The following is a 23,219-nucleotide window of genomic DNA, read 5'->3' as shown; positions in this document are numbered from 1 at the left end:
TCAAGAAAAGCATTGAAATTGCAGGAGAAATAATAACCTGTTTCTATAGGACTGGCTTCATTCTTTCTAGATAGAAAATGAAAGCTGTAGAAAATTAAGTGGAAGTCTGCAGACAGTGCATAATAGTCCCACAGCTAGTGTAACTGAATGTCTTTGAATGATGAACAGTGAAAAGGAATATTGAACATATGCCTTTACTCATAGAGCATGTTTTGTTCTTTGCACTATATGAAGCAAGAATTATAGAAAAATCAGTGGCTGACAACTAAACTATATCCTTATGAATATAACAAAGGTGTGACAGGAAATCTTAGTTCTATCATGTCCTAACTTTTGATAACCTGAGTTTGCAGTACAAGCATAGTACTTTTATGTGGTTTCATTGTATGTAATTTTCTAGGCTTTCTTTACTAAACAAAAATGTAAAAGCTAATTATGTACAGGTGTAACAATACTCTCATCATACATTATCAGGTTGGAGAGGTTGGCATTGAACTTTTAGCCTTGCAGCACAGAGGTTTAGTGATTGTGTTCCAGGGTGAAATACGATAAGTGACAGCAAGACAGAGGCTGTGTTCAAGATGTGTCAGTCTTCTAAGAGGCTGTGTGATTATGTGGAAGCGATTTGGGTTTGCTTTATTAAAGATCTGACCACTATTCCAAGCTTGTGTATCCTCTTAGTGGAATACAAAAACACTGCATAAAAACAAGCATTTTCAAGGTGTCAAAATAAATGCTGTCTAATATAAGTTGTTTATCTGAAACGTATGCTTTCCTTGTTCACAGTTCAGTGCATTTTCCAGTACAACAAAAGGGTCTGTGAGAATACGAGTAGGAGGAAGATCAGTTTTGTTTCTGTCTTGCAGCTTATGCTCTAAGAAATGCTGAAGATACTGGGACAGTGCATGTGCAGTGCTACAGAATATTTAATGGCTTTGGCAACAAGCCAAAAACTAACTCTACAAATCAAACATGAAATGAAAATTGGTGATATTCAATACCTAATAATAGATTGGAATGGAGTCTGCGTAGCCAGTGAAGAGCACACTGATAACACCAAGGAATTTCCTTTGCTAAAACTCAAAATCATAGGTTTCTGACTGTTGGGAGACTTAACAAAAGGTTCTCAGAAGTTTTTGGAATAAAAAAGTACTGAGAGACCATAATGAAGGGAGTTGTTACTTCCTCTGTGTTAATAGAAATTGCGAAAAATATTTCTTTGCGGAACTGTTTCTGAAAAGCTTCTGTTCAAGCATTTGTAGTTGTTAACATAATCAGAACCATTTCAGTTATAACTCCTAAACGCATTTTTATTGCCTTTTCTTGTACTGGATTTCCTTTAATTTCAGGGATTTTTTGCACATTGTGTCCTACAAGCTTGTTTTGTCACCTGATATTACATCTATGCCCAGCAAATTTTGCTTGTGCATGCACCAGACGGTATACATATGAGTAGAAGAGCATAATCAGATTAAGAAACAAGGCAGAGAGGAGTGGGCCTGTTCTCTCTAAAAAGGTAGCAAAAGATTTACAAAGAAAACAGTGTTTAGGATATGGAACATGATTGGAACAGACATAACAGCAACATCCCTGGCCAGATTAGCTGGAAGAACCAGAGACACTTTTTCACTTTGCAATTTTGATAATGGTGTCAATATGCCACTTAAGTTCTACAGTAATAGTAACATTTCAAATACTAGAAATTGTTAGCAAACTGCTGCTTTTATTCATTGCTGGACTATTCTTTGTAAGTAGAGTTTCTTCCTCATGATGTTGGATGAAAACTCCTAGTGATATATTCTTTGTGCATATCAGGAATTTTTAAAAATTAGTTCCTTGAAAGGAATTTCAATACCTGTAGTAAACTGTAATGTTTTGAACAGATCCATAGCAGGAGTAAATAGGCTTTAGAGAAGGCTGAGCATTTTGTGGTTCTTTGGTTAGTTTTCTGTAGCTTCACTGGTTTTTATTTATATACAAATTTGTTTTTCAGGGTGCAGTGTGAGTAAAGAATGGATTTTTCAGATAAACCAAAAGTAATGTAATGAGGAAAAAAAAAGAAATCACTCCTCAGAGTTCAGTAGGAATAAAAAAGTGAGAAAATTATCAGGGAAACAGCAATCAATCTTATGGAAGCCTCCAAACTTGCTTACCAACATCCCTCAGGTTTAGGAAGTATTTCAAATTTTCCACCAGTTTTCAGTACACCCTTAGCTATGGCATCTGTGTTTTTATCTCCCAAGGTCTTGTGTTCTTTGGCAGACTTTTTGAGTTACCCTGCACTGCGTATCATCTCTAAGCCTTCTGCTAAGATTCTAAAGAATGAGAGCATCAGGAGACTTTATTCTTAGAACTAGCACTACTGCCATAACCTTCTGTTAAGCCACAGCTTAAAATCTTGCAAAACTATTACTTTCCTCTTTCAAATCTACATATTTTAAAAATTTGTTTGCTCTGAGCTTGCAACTAGATTCATGACTGCTTTTGTGAACATTATGTAAGCAAATTTTGGGCGAACAAGTCTTTCAATTTGACTGGCTTGCTGCCCTTAGCATCAAGCCCATGTCTGTGATCAGTTGAGCCAAGATCCTCCCTCTGTGTGTGGGCAAAGGGCTCCTTTTATGAGCTGGCTTTGTTCAGTCTCTGATAGTCTCTCTCTAAATCCAGTCTCTCAAGGAAGATCAGAAGTATGGGAAAAAGTTACCTCTTTTATGCTGTTTATGGTCCCATAAATTTTTAACTGTTAGAAGTTATGACCTTTTACGGTTGCTAAGTATTCTTTATCAGTAGAACTGTTGGCCTTTCTTTGTGAGGGAATTTGATAACTTTATGAATGAAGATGGGGAAGGTTCTGCCCATCTTCTACATAAATTGTGTGTTAAATGCATTTTTGTTTTGTGTGTGTGTGATTTTTGTCATTTTTCACTCCTTTAGCACAAAGGCAGTTTCTTTGTGTGTTTTTCCTTGATGGTTGTCGTAGAATTATCAAAGTAGATATCCCGACTTCCCAAAATTAGGGTGATGAAGCTGGTGAGGGGCCTGGAGAACAAGTCCTACGAGGAGCGGCTGAGGGAGCTGGGCTTGTTCAGCCTGGAGAAGAGGAGGCTCAGGGGCGACCTTATCGCTCTCTATAGGTACCTCAAAGGAGGCTGTAGCGAGGTGGGGGTTGGCCTGTTCTCCCACGTGCCTGGTGACAGGATGAGGGGGAATGGGCTTAAGTTGAGCCAGGGGAGTTTTAGGTTAGATGTTAGGAAGAACTTCTTCACTGAAAGGGTTGTGAGGCATTGGAACAGGCTGCCCAGGGAAGTGGTGGAGTCACCATCCCTGGAAGTCTTCAAAAGACCTTTAGATGTAGAGCTTAGGGAAATGGTTTAGTGGGGACTGTTAGCGTTAGGTCAGAGGTTGGACTCGATGATCTTGAGGTCTCTTCCAACCTAGAAATTCTGTGATTCTGTGAAAATACTGACTGTGATATTTGTGAAGTCTTCTCTTTAGTTGACGAAGTAGCAGTTGTGACTGTAGTGGTAGTAGTAGTACTAGGGTACACTGTACAAACATTGTAATAGTGTTTGGATCACAATCTTACATGTATGTTGTACCAGTTAACAAAATTAAAAAGAATAATTTGAGAACGCTCTTTTACAGAGTAAGTTTCAGGAATTCCCAAGGTAGGATGTGTGACCTTGAATGTATTTCTTTTAACTTGATGGAAGTAAAAAATTGTTGGTATTTTTTTTTTTTTGGGGGGTGGTTATGACCAGTCAACAGTGGATTTCCATTGTGATCCAAGTTGCGCTTGTACAGAGAGGGACATAGCAAAGCTAATAGATTTTTTTAATGCATGTTTATGCATACTCATGCATGTACATGTGCATTGGACTTGTTTTTCCATAAATTGTAACTTTCCCTTGTTAATTACTGTAGCTTGTTTTGTATCTTAGTCTTGGAATCCCAAGTGATGAATATGAGTGGAAATAGTTTTTGTGGAAAGGAAACAATCAAAACAAAAATTCTAGGTTACAGTGAAAATCCATCTGTATTTTCATTGTTTCTTACTTAATCCTCCTAATGGTCCCTTTGTATTTTGAGGTAGCTGAGAGGGATTTGTTCAGGCTAAATAATATTATTTTTAAAATTGTCAGTATAGTTGGTGATATGTAATATACAGAATGAAGGTTTATCATGAAAGTCTATCTTGAAGAGGTTTAGACAAATTTGTTATTCAAACTCCCTTCTATCCAGCCTTTTTTAAAAACATACGTGCGATTTCCTTTACTTATCTCTGTATTTTCCAATACTTTCCTGTAAAAGATATTTTAATTCAAACAATAAATGCGCTGATTATATTTGCTACATGACTAGAAATAACTATGTGCTCCTTCCATTTTGAAAATCACCAACCTCAGATTGATTGCCAGTGCCATTTTCTCAATATAGATAAAAAGCTACTACTAATTATTACTTACACTTGATATTCCTGTCGGTGATGGGAAGTAACTTTTTAGATTGATGGTAGTGCTTTCTAATATAGACAGCATTTTCCTCTTGCATAAGGCACCTGCATTCCACCAGCTCTCCATTACTTACTGAATGTTTTATGACCTTGTGAAAATGTCCTGCATTTATATAACAGGTTATTTGTAGAGCTAAGAAAAATAATTTTATGAACAGAATCAAAGATTAAATAGGTTATGGTATTAAGGCAGTATATATTGATTTAGAACAATTTGTTAAAGGTTAGGAGCTTGTGACTGAAAAATGTTCACATATGCCAGTTCAAAATCAAAATCCATGTATTAATATTATTGTCTGTCCTCTAATAATTCTTGCTGTTTTACATTAATTACTCTTTGCATTGTTTATCAGGATTATAACAAGTCGTGTGTATTTTCCTTTTCTCTCCTAACCAAAGAAGAAAGCTCAAAATTATTTAAAGTTTGAGTTTGCAGGAATATGACTGGAGACAGAATAAATGGAAGAAAAAATTAGAACCCTGATAAACAAAAGGCTAATGTGTTGAAAGGATGCTAGTGCCATAAAAGGCACTTTTAATTACTAGTTGGATCAGTATTTGGAATAAAAAAGATCATAAAATATTTATAGAGAAGTAACTATTGTAGGTTTTGACTAAGTATTAAAAAGATGTACAATTGTAGCTGTATGACATACTTTTCTTGAGCTTGAGCATCGTTTATGTTTTGGTTCTAAAGTCTGTGCATGATCCAAATCCTAGAGTTTACTGTTAACAGAAGTTTCATTTTGACAGGAAAATGTTTCATAATTATTTTGTAACCACTGATATACAATGAATGAAATATGAGCTTCTTGTACTAATAATAAATCTATAGATGCATTAATGATAGACCTGCATTTATACTTACCTATAATTTTCCCAGTTTTGTGCATCACTAGTTGTAGCACATTTTATTAGTTTTTGAAAAAGTTGATCATTTAAGGTGATCATTAAGTCTGTGGTCATAAACTTCAAGTTTTCTTGCGTGAATTTACTTTAGCTAAAAAGTATTAGTAAGTATTTTAGTATTATCTGAAAGCCCTGTTACTCATATTTCTCTCTGGGATAAAATGGAGTTTTATTCTTCCTGATGTGAATTGTTTTTGGCAGCAAAACCAGACCCATCAATTTACGTGTGAGCCAAGAATGAAATTCACCAAGGTTAGTTTGCTTAGCAGCTACCGAACTGACATTACATGGGAAAAATATGTAATTTCTCCTGATTTAGCAAGACAATTGATATGTGGAAAGCATCTTTAATAAAGCTTTGCAACATCCAGCTATTCAGATGTTACCTGAACTAGTTTGTTGAAAAATTTTTAAAGCCAAAGAGCTTTTAAGCTGCAGGACAAAGACCTCCAAACGAGGGAATTACAGCACTAATGTGTTGATGAAACTTGAGTTCTAACCCCTTCCTGAGCAGATTTCAAACTGACTCAGGGTGAGTGACTGCATAAATTATTTCCACAGTTTGTTGGCAGGACTGGAACACAGCAACTTCAGATCTATGGTAACAGTCTCAGCACTTAAATTTAAAGGAATAAATGATTTTAGAGGTAAATTTTGTCCTCTATTCTTTCCCACGGGAGCAAATGTATTTTGCTGCCAGTATTTCTGACTACATATTTCTGACTGGGAATATGCCCAGTAACTCTACACTACTGGAATGCGTACGGGATACACAGACACTTTTAGAGGTGTTTCTAGTAGGAATAAGGAAAGTACTAGTTCTGTTTCATAAGATGCAAATAGAAGTTTATCTAGAATGCCATTGTTCAAGAAAGCTACTTGAAACTGCAACTGGTGTAAGAAAGGGATAGTAGGAAGGTGAAAAGAAAGGCAAGATCTTTTCTTTTCCTTGTACATAACAGAATTAAATAGATTTAGCTTAGTGAAACTGAAACTCAGAGAGAATATAATTACTATTTATAAATGTTTGGAGGCATATTACTCAGTAAGAAAGAAGGGGAGAGTTATTGATACTACGGGACAGTCAATAAAAAGAAGAGTTGAATACATGTGCAGATTGTAGAAAGAAGTTCCAGACTGTGAGACTGTGAGTGTCTGGAATAGGCTTCCCATTGGAACAGTGTAGAAAAATCAGGAAGAATCATGAGTAATCTATACTTAAATCATGCTTAATGCATTTATAACAGGGGTTGTATCATCTATGACAGCAGAGGCCCTCTTTTCAAGTTGGAATCCTGCCTGGTATTCCCATCCATAGTAGCATTGGAGCTTAGAAAGTGCTATTCAAAGGATGTATTTTGTGCATTTGCTTTTTTTATTTTTTTATTTTGCCTTTAATTAATAATCCTTTGTGAAAAACAGGGCTTCCTTTGGAGAATCAGCCGAAGCACTCTTGTGTAGCTTCTGGAACGGTTAGCAGAATTAGAATTTCCTTTCCTTAGAGAAGATGGGTGTTTAGTCAGCAATAAGGCTTATGGAATTCAAAGATAATCACATGAGCAGTAAAAGAAACAAGTCTAGGGTCCACATTTATCTGCTTCTCAACCGCATACTTCTGGCAAAGTTATTTTAGGAAGGTGACTTCTCTTTCTTTTTTTCTTTTTTTTTTATATCTCCTACCTATTGAGATGACTACTTAAGGTGTAGCCAACAGTATTCCTATGGAATAGACAACATTTCTGATACTCATTAAGATAAAATTTTCACTTTTTGCCTGGGTGGCTGTTGTGGATATATCCTGTCGATAAGCAAAGTGAACAAATGAAGCTTGATGAGAAAAGGTGTTAGAACTAGAATAACTGTTGAGACTACCTTTCTACTACAGCCAAATAAGAGTGAGAAATACATGCTTGCCCAGGAGCAACCCTGCAGTACGTGGGTTGTGTTGTCTTTCAGAGCTTTTAACTGCTTTCCTCAATGCTCCTGGGTACCTTAACAGGCTTTGTGTGCTTGTGCAGTGCTGCACCCAAACCAGTAACACATTAGGCTGAAAAAAGCATTGTGGAAACCACTGCGATTTGGTCCTGAGTTGGCCAAATAAACTGTATTGTCAATCCAAGGCAACCCTGCACAGAGCTACTCTGCAGTTGCTGCGTTATGCTTCCCAAATGGACTCAAATTGTCTGGTGGTGGAACCAGCTCTTGGATGCCTGTGGCTGTAGTATGTTTACTCTGCAAAACTCAGGCAATACTAGATGCTTGACAATTCACTATAATGGTATCACATGAAAGATTAAAATTTGACACTTCCTTCTTTTTGGAGCTGTATTTATTAATGTAAAACCCATGTAATAGTAATCTATACTTAGAGTTTTAGAAGTCAACCTCTCATGCAAATGTCACTGTATACTCTTACTGGTAGAATATTGCAGCAAGGGTTACGTATATTCAAAAAAAACAAAACAAACAAACAGTAGTGCAGTGGCTGGTGTTATGAAAAGCCTGCTGAAATGCTGCATTATTGTGGTAGTACAGGAGTTGATGAGCTTTCTTAGAATTGCAGAATTCATGAAATGCTGGTATAGAATAAGGTCTTGTTTTATATGTGATTTCTAAAAATTGTGTGTGTGTGTGTGTGTGGTATACTGTGCAGTATTTGACTTTAGGGAACCGTACTAATAGTAGTGATCAATACACCTTTATGGTTTAAGGATATAGCTATTATGAGCTTAATCATAGAAGTGTACCTATTTTTGTAAATTGGTCTTATTATATTGGTAATATCATTTGATTATATGCAGAAACATTTTTGTATATATTGGAACTGCATAACAGAAGTCTTGGTAATCCTTGTTCTTTGCTCCTTATAGACAATGAATGATTTTGACTATTTAAAACTACTGGGCAAAGGAACATTTGGCAAAGTTATCCTGGTCCGAGAGAAGGCCAGTGGGAAATACTACGCCATGAAGATTTTGAAAAAAGAAGTTATTATTGCAAAGGTAAGGGAGGTTATAGTTTTAATATTATGTCAGTTTTTGAATGGAATAATCAACATCCAATACTTAAGGTGTATTTGATTTTTGATGGTAACTAAGTTTGACAGAAATATAAGTGCAAAGAAAATGAGTGAAATATACTTAGGTGTACAGATTTTGTATGCCTTTTTCCACTCTCTTATAACCTAGAGTGTGCAAAGGCATTGAGATAATTCACTGTGCAAGAAAATAATGTGATCAAAGTTTAAAAGAAGAAAAAGAGCATTGTAGGGTATATTGTACACCTAAACATTTCCTAAGTGATCTGCAAGTTTATTCAGATAAATACAGTTAATTTAGTGGGCCTATGCTCTATTTTTGCTATGTTAGATAAGAAAGCTGTGCATGGGAATAACATGCACATTGTTTCATTTTTTGAGGAAAAAGAGAAGTCTGAAGCTGATGTCTGAAAAAAATTATTTAACTGGAATTGTCCAGTCGCTTAAACTTGATTAGAGTAGCATTGTTAGCTCTTGTGGTTGGTTATAATTTTACTCAGTTTAAACTTGAAGATCATGTACTCTGAGCTCTATTTCTTGAAGTTCTAGAGTTTTGAATCCTGTTTGCACAAAACAACTTGAAAATAGGAATGCTACACACTGTTGTTATCATTATGCAATTAAAATAATCCCAATTACTAATTAAGGTGGTTTTTGAGGGATATGGACCTAATTGAAATTTTTTGAATGCTTGAGGCTAAGAATACTGTTATTCCTAAAGACTGAATGTGAATGGCAACTACTATGTATTATATATATTTTATTTTAAAATATTCTTCATGTTTTTCCAATTTTCCTGTTGACCAATGGAAAGAGAGCTTACAGCATTCTGCAGGCTATTCTATGTTCATTTGTCTGCCTCTCACTCACTATCTAATAACTTTTGAATGTGTTGATCATTCTTGATTAAATTTAATAAAGGAATAGAAACCTCAAAGCGATTACATTTCTTTGAGCTTCATGAAAACCAGCCCCTGTGTTGCTTTTTCATCAACTTGATTCTGATCTAAACCTCATGATTCACTGGAAAATGGTAGATTCCTTTTTTTCCCCATGAGGGTGATAGCAGTTTAGATAGGTTGAAGATTTGCTCAAATTACAATTGATGAAGAATGGGATTTCCAAAAATCAGTAAATGTTGTCTCAGTTTGTTTTCATTAACATGAATAGGGTCAATATCAAATTAATGTTTTGTGCATTTGGAAGCTTAATAAAATAATTAATGCTCAGTAGTAAGATTAGTGAGAAAGTGTAATTAATCCTTACCTTTTCCTTTAACAGTATTGAAAATTATACCAAAAAGTAAAAGTAAATTAGTTAAATAAGAATTAAAATAGATTTTTCATCACAGTGTAAAAAGTCTCTATAGTAGTATACTGCAATGCTATGTATGTCTATTAAAATTTTCCTCATAGATAAGCTCTTAAGTCTACCTCCACAAAATTAACATACGAGGGAAGCTTTTGAACTTGACATTTCATAAAATTGAGCAGATACCTAAATAACTCACATTCATTTTTAAAAATATTTTTAATTTGGGATATTATAAAATGCATTTACAAGTAATGTTCTGTTCTCCCTCCTTTTTAACCTGTAGTCTGAACCTGAGAATGAACTTTTTTTCCACATCACCAATAAAAAAAAATTATTGCAGACTAAATTAGATCACTGAAGATCAGAAAGATCAGTAGCAAGTCTGTTCAATTTATTTTCATGTCACTGTTTATTACAAGACTGTCCATCAGATATTAGATAAAGTGTTTTATTCAGTTTTGCTATATCATTGTTAATTTTTTCTTACCTTTTCACTAACTCCTTCATTAATAGATACGCTTCATACTTTAAAGTGGCCATTTATGTTGAAATCTGATGGTGTTAAGAGTCATTGGTTGGGTGAAGACATTGAAGTTCCAGTTTTAGCAGTAAAGCAGAACTTTAACACAGACCTCCTTAGTATGGAATTTTGAATTCCTTCTTTTTCAGTAGTGATACAGAAATGTATTATCCTTTGCTCGGTAGAAGATATCGATGTCACATAGGTTGTCTTGGGTTGTGAACTAAACTGGGTACTTAAACTTTGCAGACGTACTGAAAAATTTTATGAAATTAATGGAATAGAAAAAAATGTAGCAATAAAAACGTAAGTTGAAGTTTACATTGTGTTAAGATTTATTTTTGTTAGGCTAGAAACATCCACTTTAAGTCCTGTGGTTCTTAGGCTTTTTCCTGATGTTGCCTCCAGCCTTTCTCCTTTGTCTTCCACAGTCTGAGCATCTAGAGTATGTGCTGGGTGTGAAGCACAGAGTTGCAAGGTGCAAAATAAGGGTGCAAAAGTTTCAAGGCTTTTCTTTGAGGAGCATATTCCTCTTAGACAGGGGCCCAAGATGAGTAATTTGGGAATTATTAGGAATATTTGTCTATCAAACAATAGAGAGAGAGGGTTCTGTGAGCACCACTCACTGCTGGTGCTCACAGTGGTAGCTGCTACCTCCTGTTCAAACTTTCATGTCTTTCTCAACAACGCAAGACCCAGTCCATTCTCTGGCTCCAGCACCTTCTTAGCAGTTGCACCCTTCCTCCAGTTCCTCCACCCAGCTGGAAATTGTTCATCAGGTCAGTTCACAACTTTCAGGAAACACAGCTGTATACTTAAGGGAGAGAGAGTGAAACTTTTTTTGTTTATTCATATATTTTAGTAAACACAGTGAATGGGTTTCGTGTCCCCCTTACCCCAAGGGGAGAAATATCCACAAAGCAGAGGATGCAACTTATAAAGTTACTTCATATTGCCATTGTTCATATGGAAAACTTCTAAAGATATGCTGAAAAATCTTTAGACTTGCTTTTTCCTTTGAGTGTTTTTTTTGTTTTTCCTCCAGTATGTGGCTGTCTGTATTAGTTACATTCAACATTACGCTGTTATTCAGCTAAATGGCATCATAATTTATTACTGCTAATTCTGTTGTTATTTTTTAACTTCTTATTTTGACAATTTTAAACGTATAATTTAAAACTCCTGACATCTGTGTTTACTTTGGAGTTTAATAATACCTTATCTTCAGAGCAGAGCCTGATAAGCACATACAGGACATTAATGTTATATTGGTGTTATTTGTAGCAATATTAAAGTATGTTCTGACTAAACAAATTTACTTATGACTGATGCTTGAGTCACCAAGTTAGTCTTTAGTTCAGTCTAATACTCAGCTGATGCTTAATGCCACAGTAAATGTCAAAAAACAGCCTTGTGCTTCTCAGGCTTTTTAGGTCAGGACCCCAGCAGCCTGGGGAGAGGGGGATTCCCAACATGTGTTACTCAAAGAGCAGCATAAAACAACCATATGCATATAATATGAACTTCCTAAATTTACTGTCCTCCTCCCTGTCCTCAGGAGCTGCACAAGCCCTCTTCTGTGCCATCCTCTCCTGCTTGCACCGCCAGGCCTGTGCCTGTGCTCTCTGCAGGCCTGGTGGTGCTGGGCTATACCCTGTCTCCAGGACTTTGCTCCCTCCTTGGAGGCTCCTTCCCACCTCTGGCGTGCCTCCTGCCTGGGGACGGCCATAGGTGCAAGGACGGGCGAGCTTCCCCAGGCACAAATACCTGCCGGGGCCGACTTGGTTTCTTTTCCGTTTGGAAGGGGCTTTTGGTAATCCCTGCCACATAGGCTGAGGGACAGGAGAGCACGTCTGTCTTATTCTGAATTGCCCCATTTTCAAAATCTATCTGGGAATGAGGAAAGTCGTTTCCTGGATGTTTCCCATCTTGTTTGGAGAAGGTCTGCATCCTTGGGGAGGGAGAGTAGGCACTGCCAGCGAAGCACTTCTCGTGTGGCTTCTGTAGGATTTTGTGGGGTCTGAGGAGGGCTTTTGTGTGGTTTCTCTTTAATTTTGGCTGAATGATTTTAAACAAAAACAAACAAACACCAAAACAACGTTTAGAAAACAGAAAAATGTTGTGGCTATTCTTACCATTAGGCTAAATTAGACTATATTCTACAGTTGCCTGTCAGCTACTAACTGTGTATGTTTCGTGCATATTGATTCAACTTGTGTGTACATTGTTCAGATAATGCACATCGGAATGGCATTTTCTGATGACTACATTTTTAAACTATCAAAACAGATATCTTTTTTTTTTTTTTTTTTCCTTTTCACTATGCAGTGGGTATAAAGACTTCATTTTAAAGCAATAAAATAGAAGAAAAAGAAAAGAAATTCAAATATGCATAATTGCATGGTGCCAAACTTAGTTTACTTTAAAATGTATTCTCAAAAATTCAAAAATATGAATACTTTTCATTTTTCCTTTAAAGCAAGCAGGTTAATTCATTTTCTAAATCTGAAATATTGCTTTGTTTTTGGAAGTGTTGACTTTTTCCTTGTAGTTAATTAAGTAGGATTTTATATCTTACTTCAAACCTGCTTCTTGTACTTTTTATTTCTCAGGATGAAGTGGCTCATACGCTTACAGAAAGCAGAGTATTGAAAAACACCAGACACCCTTTTTTAACAGTAAGTATGAGGAACTTAAGTTTTAAGTGCATTTAAGAACTTGTAACAGGTAATTTTGAATGACATGGGCATTCCATTATGAACATAATTTATGAACGAGTTTTTTTGAAGTCTTTCTTATGATGATTTATAAAGATGCAACAGCTGTCTGGTATTTACGATATCTTTTATATCTTTAATGTTAAATATGCATTTAACAGTTCAGAAATAAAGTTTTGTAAAGCTTAACTGCACTGAAAGCAAATTTAATGGTAGAATGGAACTGTTGAGGGACTTTTTACGATTTTTGTATATGAACTCTTTTAATAAATCTTTTAGAAGTTATTGATTTCACATAGTTGTCAAGGAAGTAATTTTTGCAAAGAAAACTTCAAATTGTTAAGAATTCAATAAAATGATAAAATACCTATTAGTTCAGCAAAAGCAACCCATGACGCAAGAAAGCTTAAATACCTTCAATATCTGTGTCTTCATGTGGTTAATATTTAATAGAAACAAAATACTGAAGAGAATATGAGAATTTTGATACTACTGACAAATTATGATTAATAATTTTAATTTTATAACATACTTCCTTCTATGGAAGTAATTCTTACACTCCTGCTTTGGTAATACATTAGAAAATCTTTAAATTGATTTCAAAATAAATAACATGTTATTCTGAGATAGGAAACTTTTTTTTCTCTACTAAAAAAATGAAAGCATGGCATGGAAGCTTCCTCATGTAGAAAAACATAAACCCTTCAGAAAGGAAAGGATTGCATTTACATTGCTTGGCCAAAATACTCTTGGAAGTTCAGTCAATGAGATCTTTAAAAGTTTCTTAAATTAGAATGTAAAAGGTAAGGAGGAGTAGGTGTATTTTCACTGAAGTCAAGCAAAAACGTCACTATGGTTGTATCTTTATATCTTTCTGAGATGAACAAGCGTTTTAGAGACACAGTATTTAAGTTATGTGAGCCTCCTTATGATTTTGTTCTACTGCATTTCTTTTTTTTAGGCCAAACCTGCATCTGTAGATTTTCTTTTGTATCATTTTTCCTGACAAAATCAAATAAATTTTGAAAAGTCAAAAATTGTAATTGATGAAAACATTTGTTACAATTTAAAAATGATATGTAAACAATATATGCATTTGGCACTCTGTGTTTTTAACATTACATACTATGCGCAAATAGAAAGTACTTGTTTTGGAATTGAAAGCAAGCTGGAGGGTAAGATAACTTCAATTTTATTTGGAAGAAGAATGAAAGAATATGTACTCTCAATTGTGTAAATCAACATAATAAGATATTAAAATGATGAAAGTAGATGAATGGTACTATGTATGGCAGTAAGAAATGCAGTAGAAAATTTTGTAGTTTAATAGCTATTTAATATTTTATTATAAAAAGCATCCTGTTTTCATTTTCAGTGGACATGTAACAGAGATGAGGGAAGACATGAAGGTTTTTATGTTAATTCATCTCAAGCTCCAGATAGGTTAATTAAAACAGTGAAAGTTCTCACCAAGAAAGTTCCTGAAAGTTCTCACCAAGTCAGAATTGTCTGCTTAAGAGGATAAAATTAAATTTTGTTACTGTTAAAATGCAAGAAATTGGTTTAATACAAGATGTTAATTGGTTTGCTTTTGCTGTTTTCTTTGCAAGTCCTTGAAATATTCCTTCCAGACAAAGGATCGTTTGTGTTTTGTGATGGAGTATGTTAACGGAGGAGAGGTAAGTTTAAAAAACACATTCTGCACTTTTAATGGTAGTGATGCCACTGGGCCACAATTTAAAGGGTGTATTTTTTTTTTTGCCATTTTTGCTTTCTAGTATCTTTGAAGTATCTTTTTTTAAAAAAAAAAAATTATATTAAGAAAAAAAAAGACTCTTTAAAGTATTATCTCAAAAACACTTCCCATTCTTGAAAAATTAGACTGTTATATTTTGAAAGATAATTTCACGGGAGAGAAATAATTAAAAATACCTTTTTAATTTAATTTAATTTTATTTTATTTATTATTTTTTTTCTTCAGGTTCTGGTACGATATGGTTTTAATCCAGTGCAAACAAGCTAAAATAGTTTAGTGGTCTTGCTTTTGTCTTAATGTGAAATATGCATCCTTTTCTTTCCTATAGCCATTGCAAGTACCCAGGAGAAAAGAATGGGGTGTTCATGTTTTTCTTTACTTCTTTCCCCTTTGCTTGATATACTCTCTGGAAATTTAAACCTAAGTGCAAAATTTTGTATAGTGTTGTAAACCTTTGTTGTCCTCCAGGTGTTTTACTGAAGAGTAGAGTATCAAAAACTCTAGAGTATCAGTCAAGTGGAATTAAAAATAATTGCAATATAAGAAGAGAGCTTTCATCTACCTTTTGAGTGCCTTTAACTATTCAGATGTTATCTCATTACAACATGAACTAGGGGGAATTTGTTATTTTGTATACTGCATGCTGCATGATAATGTTAAAGGACTAAGCATTTCCTTTATCTTTTTTTATGAAAAAAAAAAGTGTTAATTCAGGAATTGTTGCAACATGATGCTATGTTTTACATTATAATTTTGCTGCATTCTCCTTCAATAAAACTGTCTTCAACTGCAATTCTAATGCCTAAGCACCCGCAGGGTCTTGTGTTCCTTACTTGTCTCATGTTCCTTGCTCTTGCAATTTCTGGGTCCAGTGTCCATTTACATTTTAACTCATCTGTGGCTACCCTATACCATTGGTGGCCAAACATATTGGTGTGGGTTCTCATATAGGAGGATGTATTGTTCAACTCAGTATGCATGAACCCAGCATCACAGGCATTGAACCATTGTGGCTAGTGACAGTAGATACAGAATTTCCCTCAATGGTTATGGGATAATAACCTTCTATTGAACACTCAGTTGGCTTATTTGGCATTAATCTTGTATCACTAATACTAAATCAGTGCTACTTACAGGGAGTTTTTAAAAGGACTCCTTGTAAACTAGCTAATTCTTCATAGTCATTTCTGTAATCTCAGGAGATGTACTTTGAAAGTATGTTTTAAACAACAACCTTAGAATTTCTGTCAGAAATTTATGTCAGTATCCTTGACTCTGACCCGGGTGAAAGCAAGAGAAATTCAGGCTTCTGCCTTACTACAGTAATAAAAAGTCTATTCAGTACTAGGAACCTTCAGTTTCTCTTCCTATGATTAGGAAAAAGACAGTAAAATGAGGGGTCCTTGATTTTCATTCTGGAGGAAAATAAGTTGTGTTAAAGTGTGGTACTGCATACAAAACGTAAACTTACTAATTTTCTTTCAACTTGAAAAAAATTATTTTCTTTAGCTAAATATATAGAAGCAAAATGTTCGGGGATTTTTTGAAGCAAATTATTCAGACAGAAATATTGACTGAAATTTTTCTTATCCTGGCAACTTTTATAGTTTATTTTCTGCTGCTTAAGGACCCAATCTTGAAATAAGTGTTTTTTTAGTGTTACTGTTAGACACTGTGGTTGAAATGTTTAGCAATGTCTATTGATCATAAACTATGTTACAGTATAAAACTAGGATGATACTTCTGGCATTATGTTTACTTCTGAATACCATTGTTATCTTGAAGGAATTACATTAAAGTACCATGTGATTACAGTTTAAGGTTTAAGTTAGTAGTATATTACAATGTTCCCACAACCTTTTGGATGCACAAAATGGGTAAAAAATGTGGCATATGAATTAATTTACTAACAATGGCTCTGTTCTTGGGGAATGCTTTCAGGGTGTATATTTCCCATTTTTGATTTCTGGTATTTTGCTGTAAAGGCTTAAATGCTTTAGGAGTGAAATCTATCACATACATTACTCTACAGGATACACTGATTCAGTTGATTAATAAGTTGATTAACTTCCGTGCTTTGGACTTTCAGGATAATTCCACATTCTATACTCTTTAACTAACTTAATTGGTAATTATCTGTATAATAAAATTAGACTCTAAAATTTGTTCAGATGGTTGCTCCACACCAGGATTCCGAATCATTGTTCTGCTTGCATATTTCTTCTGCGGTTCTTACTTCAATTCATTAGTGAGACAGAACCAAATGTTTTGTTGTAATTGAAAAAGTGTTATTACTGTCTAGAAAAAAACAGAGATGATTCACAAGCTACCTGATGAAAAATAACTGAATATCATTGTAAAATTTGTTATTTTTATGTGGATTGAGTCCTGTTTTCTTTTCCTGAACTCTGCCTAAGAGAGAGTATTCCTTGGCCTTAAATTTTAAATTCTTACAGTCCAAAATACAGGTCCCTGTATTTCTCTGGGTATGAAATTTGCCTAGAAGTTCTATGAAGTCTGAAACGATAAAAAAAAAAATAATTCAAAGTTTCAAGGATGTTAGTTTGCAAAACAATCAAAACTGTAAGCATACGAGTAAGCTTTATTACAGAGCTGAGCAAGCCTAATACGCAGTAGCAAGAGCCAGTCATGCAACATTCAACATACTAACTAAGGCACTAACATTTGTAGAAGTTTAACACATTGATTCGTAAAGGTTGGGTCTTTTACATATTTGGCGTGCTAGGCTCTGCAGTTGAATATGCTTTTATATTTGACTTTTTATTTTTATTTGTAGAGATTTTTCCATTATTTTTTTATTAGAAAAAACACCATGGCAACATTGTTATTCAGTTTTTAAATACAGACATACTAGGAAATTTATAGCTACAATCTTCACTGTAACTATAGCACCCTCATGTATGCCATCAAAAATTATGCACAAAATGGCTTTCTTTGTGCCAAAGCTATTTCTACAGCAATTCTACTGACTTTAGCTCACATATTTAATAACTGTAAATCAATAAATAGTGCAAATGTTGGAAGCTCTTTTCATAACCTGCCATCAGATATCTTATTTTCCTTCCCAGACATAATAAATCCTGTCTTCATGTTCTGACAATTGTAAATGGAGCCTGGTGGCCTAATCATTCCAAAACAGTAAACTATACAATTAGCTGAAAATGCTGGTGTAATTTCATGGAATTAGATTTTTCTATTATAATTCTTAAGGTTGCTTTAGGATCTTTAGCATATGTGTGAGTGTATATGAATTCACTTCTAGCATGCATTATTATACCTAAATAATCATTCTTCATTGAAAACTACTACATATGGTTTGATAACAACTATGCTAGGTGCTATAGTAATACGAAGAATGCTTATGACAACTGACTGTATTAAAATGGTAATGTTTTACTTACAAGATAGTTCATATTTCCCATCAGACACACTGCCCACTCTACCTGCTAGGTAAGTAAGGCCCCAGGTTCCTGCTGTTTCACACATGGTTAGTCACCACTGTTGCTTGTGGATGGAGATGTCAGAATACATGTGCATGTCTTAAAACATTTTCAGGGGCTCTGATTCACAAACAGAGGATTCTGCATTGGATGGTTTTAGTGGTCCATAGTTGTGCTTATGCTAACAGTTCAGATGCATGGAAAGCAGAGGCTGGTCCACCACAATCTGTAGCTGAGTTTTGGCTTTGGTTTTGTATACTGTACTGGGCTGCAGTCGGGGGGTATGCTGGCTGCAGTGGGAACAACTGAGCAATTCCAGTGGCTAAACAGCTCAGGGAGAATAATTTGGCTCTTCACCCAGTTGGAGAACCATATTAACTTACTTCTCCTTAAGCCGCCTCGTGTTCAAAAATTGGTTCTTTCTCAGCCAAGACAATGATGAAAAGAAAGTGGTTTTGGTTGCCTTTTTTTGTTTGTTTGTTTTTGTTTTTACCTAGTCATACGTAAGGGAAGTGCTTAACTTTATAACTTGCATGTGTCCACTTTGTGAGTTACTGGTGGAAGGAAAATTGGAGCATTTGTTACAGACTGGACATACTAATGTGCATTAGTATGAGCTAATAAATTCTGGTTGTATGTAACATTAACATAAACTGACTTGGGAACTCACAATCTCCTTTGCAAATACAGAACAATTGCTAGTTGTTTCTAACTGGTCATTTTACTTTGAATGAATATTGATAGCATTTTGTTGGAAAAAAAAAAGAAACACTAAAGAAAAATTTTGTCTACACAGTTTATCTACTCATAGATTCATACTGGGACACTTTATAAATGTTGTATTTTGCCTTTTTGGGATGAAGATCTAGTTATTTAATGGTGTTTATTTCCTATGTAAATAAATATCCTGCAAAAATGCATGGAAAAAAATATATTTATTCTTTACTCAATTTTCTAATATCTGAAGCACTTAATGAAAACAGAGTTGCTTGCTTAGGCTCTGTGTATCTTCTGTTTATGCTGGCAAATAAGCTGTGGGATAGTACAGAAATCAGGGTACGATAGGCTTGTCTGATATCAGCATCAGGGGTTGGTATTTAAAGAGGGTATGAGTACTAGAAACAATTGAAATGCACACAAAATAATGATCCCCCTTGTCATGCAGGTATTCCGTTTTTGTACAGGGTATTTTGAGAATTCAACAAGAGATTGAAAGGGTAATGCAGATACAATGAACAAAAATTAAATACTCTCTTTAAATCAAAAGTATATTAAATTATAGTTTCTGTGTGCTTCTGTGAAGTCTTAGGTTATAGAAGGATATACTGCCAAAAGGCTCAATTTAGTGGTAAGTTTGTTTAGCTTCAGAAACAATATACGTTTTTTGAAGTACTGCTGTCAGGAAAGGTGACTTTTACAAGTTTGTAGGACTGACTTTTTTTTTTTTTTTTAGCAGAGAAATTTAAAAATACACAGTTATGGACACCCTTGTCTATAATGTACAAAATCATGTTTCCTGTATTTCTCTTTTTTTGCTCATTATTTTTTGTGGTAAAATCAAAACCATCCTGACACGGAGTAAGGAAGGCCTGCTTGGTCTTAAGTAGATTATGGAAATATACTTACTAATCTGTTTAAAGACTTTCCTAAGCATTCTTAACACAGTAAATGCAACTATCAACTTTAGAGTGACTTCGAATTAAATGGACAAATCCTGCTTTCTTGCACGTGCGTGTGTGTTTCATGTTTAGAGAGTGATGTTTTATCTGAGAAGACAATGATAACCCCACAGAACTTTAGCATCATCTTAGGCTTTTCCATTGCAGATGATGTTATTGAGAATACATAATGACTAATAATTTTCACTGAAAGACTTATGTTAAAGAATTGTTTGTGAAGTATTGTTAATTATGACGTATTGAAAAAGAGAGAAAAAAGAAAAACCAAAAAACAAGGAAATGTCTACGCTGTAGTAAAGAAATACAATAAATGCATAGGTTCCTTCTTATAAGCCCTAAGCAGATGTCTGTTTGCTTTTTCTAATGACTGTAATATCATTAGCATTATGAATTTGCTGTTTTTGTAAAATACCAGTTCACCTGTTCAGTCAAAGTCTGCTGAAGAACTAGACATCCTTACAGTGCAAAGAAAAGTTACTAAATTACTGAAAAACTTAAGGTGGAACCATCATATAGGTATTTTAATGATATTTCTCAATGGCTTAAAATAAAATTTTGAGGAAGTGGTGGAGGGAGAAGCACAGAATGCTGCTGCTGCATACTTTTTTTTCCTCCGGTAACTGAAGGTTAAATGAGTAGCAAACAGAATGCCTTAAACAAGATTGGTATATTGATTAAAACGCTGATTTAACAGCTCGCTTTCTCCCTTTGGAAACCTGGAAAAGATAAGCCAGCTGCTGTCTAAGAGTGCTGAGTGTCCACTGAGAGTATACTATCTATCATCACAATATGGTGATGAGAGGTGTTTTATGTTTGTGTTAATTTCCCCCACTAAATCAGTAATTATTACAATCCTGTCCCTGCTGTTTACCCTGCAGCTGTTTTTCCATTTGTCGAGAGAGCGGGTGTTCTCAGAGGACCGCACACGCTTCTATGGTGCAGAAATTGTCTCTGCTTTGGACTATCTGCATTCTGGGAAGATTGTGTACCGTGATCTCAAGGTAAAAAAGAAAAAAAAAAAAAAGAAAAAAAAAAGAAAAAAAAAGTAATCAAAATTTTGTTTCTGCAGAGACTATTGGGACAAACACGAAGTAATTATAAAGTTGCACTATTCAGAGTTAATGGGGAAAAAAAATCTGTGTTCAGTTTAAAGTTCTAAGTACCTTTATACTGAAGGAATCAGTTTGGTAGATACAGTAGTCTATAGATGGATACATTGCTTGAGTTTTTCCTGAACACAAACAAACCAACAAAAACAGCATTCCTTAATGATACCAGTTGAAGGAGATTTAAACTTCCAAACTTTTTTTTTTTTTTCCTGTTAATTACAACTTTATTCAGGTTTCAACACAAACCTCAAATATGTTTCCCAGTGTCTCCAAATGAGGGAAATGGGGAATTGGGAAAATGTGACTACATTCTGTTTATCTCATCAAAGAACTATGTTTTGAGAACATTCCCAGAATAGTTCAATAGGAGAAGAATTTCAGCATTAATTTTAAAATTAATGTCTTTTGTATATTGGAAAAGATAATAGTGGAATGTAGTTTGTCTTAGATTTGTTTGTGTATGCAGTTATCTTACTTGCTCTCTTGCCTGAAGTGCCTTTTATATGGTGCTGCAGACACACTATGGGCATGTTTTATGAAAAACAACCCCACTTTCAATAGAAACATTTTCTAACTTACATGGGAGGAACCTCTAATTTCCATGATGAGACCATTTTATTTTTGTGAAAAGCCTAATATATATATTTTTTTTTTCTGTGGGAGATTGTGCCATTATACATTGTCACATTTTACGTGTGCACCAGTGGAGTTCATTCATGAACTCCCTTGTACAGGAACTGAAAACAATGAGGCTGTGGTAGGCAAGTTTTGCTCAGGGCAGTAGACAGAAAACAAGATACCGGATTGCACGTTGGTAGCAGAATCTGTCGCAATAACATGGAGTGCTGTGATCTCTTGGAAAAATATGCAGTTATCTGGCCAAGGAATGATATGATATGTCATGATTTTTTGTTTAAATTCCAAATAAGGAAAGAGTAATTTGAAAAAATTCTTTGCAAGTATACAAGAATTAATTTGCCTCAAGATTTTATTTTTACAATAGCCTCTCTACCCCCAGTTTTGTCTGTTATTAAAAAGACTGTGGAAAATAAAGATATTTTAAGAATTTATTTTCAAAGAATGGGACATGGATATATAGTAAGTGTTTGATGACAACACAGTAAGTAAAATACATTATGATAAATGAAGATCATGTATCAGCAAAGGAAACCTATGAAGTCTTACCAATTGATAGTCATGTTTGTGACCTTGAATTCCTTGATTTTATCTTGAGAATATTTAGAAAATTATTTTTCTTACTTTTTATGGAAGATGCGCCAAACTTGTGAATGAATATAACTTTAGAATGAAAGGCCATGCTTTGAATTACAAGTGATTTACTATTCTAAACTGTATTAAGTAGCATTAAATAGTTATTTAAATTGTATAAGAGTAAACACTATTAAATGCTAGTATGTAATAGATGTTGATTTTTTTTTTGGTAAATTATAGACAAATTGAACTGTAAGTTCGTAGCTTTTAAAAAAAAATAAAAAAAATGATGTAATGCATCAGCCTGTCCTCTTAAGAAATACTAAGGGAACTTTTTTTCCCCAACACACAGTTAGAAAATCTAATGTTGGATAAAGATGGACATATAAAGATTACAGATTTTGGACTTTGCAAAGAAGGAATCACAGACGCAGCAACTATGAAAACATTCTGTGGTACTCCAGAATACCTGGCACCTGAGGTATGATTTAGAATATACTCTTATAATGTACTATGCAATGTTTATTTTTCATTTAATTTTAGACTGCAGTGTTTGTATGATGAAAACTGTTCATTGTAGTGAAGAGCTGACTGTCTGCCTGAATAATACTATACAGTTGTTATTCAGAATTTTATATGCTTGCTTTTAGTGATTTTAGTGATTGTATGTATACTGATGCTGTGCTCCTTAGTGTTTAAAAATGCCTTTAACACGCATTTTCCTTCTCATGTTTGCCTTTCTCTGTTAAAATTTTTATCTTGTGATGATTTCTTCAAAAATAATCTTCCATCTGTCTGTCACTTGGAACATATGATTTTACTTGACTGAGCTGTATAACTAGAGTTTATATAGTCCTAGTGGACCAGAGGGGGGGAAGAGGAAAGTGTTGAGTTTGCTGGGTTTTATCTGAACTCCCCTGACTCAGGGAGAGAGTGTTGACATTTGAGATATTTCTGCTAAAAAGTTGAGTGTATCAATCCCTGAACTGGTT

The 23,219-nt window shown here is 34.5% G+C and overlaps 1 protein-coding gene across 7 annotated transcripts in view; it reads left to right on the top strand.

Annotated features, from left to right (window-relative positions):
• The window catches only part of AKT3 (AKT serine/threonine kinase 3), a 153,921-nt gene that overhangs the window by 95,297 nt on the left and 35,405 nt on the right, over window positions 1-23,219 (top strand). For 5 of the 7 annotated variants that reach the window (XR_014317073.1, XM_082755553.1, XM_082755552.1 and 2 more), the window contains 5 exons: window positions 8,293-8,424; window positions 12,906-12,971; window positions 14,621-14,689; window positions 20,785-20,907; window positions 22,580-22,708. Coding sequence is in view for 6 of the 7 variants with exons in the window: in XM_082755553.1 (XP_082611679.1) it covers window positions 8,293-8,424; window positions 12,906-12,971; window positions 14,621-14,689; window positions 20,785-20,907; window positions 22,580-22,708 (519 nt within the window). In the remaining variant the exon portion in view is untranslated. The remainder of the gene's footprint in view (window positions 1-8,292; window positions 8,425-12,905; window positions 12,972-14,620; window positions 14,690-20,784; window positions 20,908-22,579; window positions 22,709-23,219) is intronic. The other 2 variants (XM_082755555.1, XM_082755554.1) reach the window with 2 other exon arrangements.

Source organism: Aythya marila (genome assembly GCF_965140915.1).
Source record: "Aythya marila genome assembly, chromosome: 3".
Taxonomy (NCBI): Eukaryota; Metazoa; Chordata; class Aves; order Anseriformes; family Anatidae; genus Aythya; species Aythya marila.
Note: the sequence above shows the minus strand (reverse complement) of the source record. Positions and strands in the feature narration are given on the sequence as shown.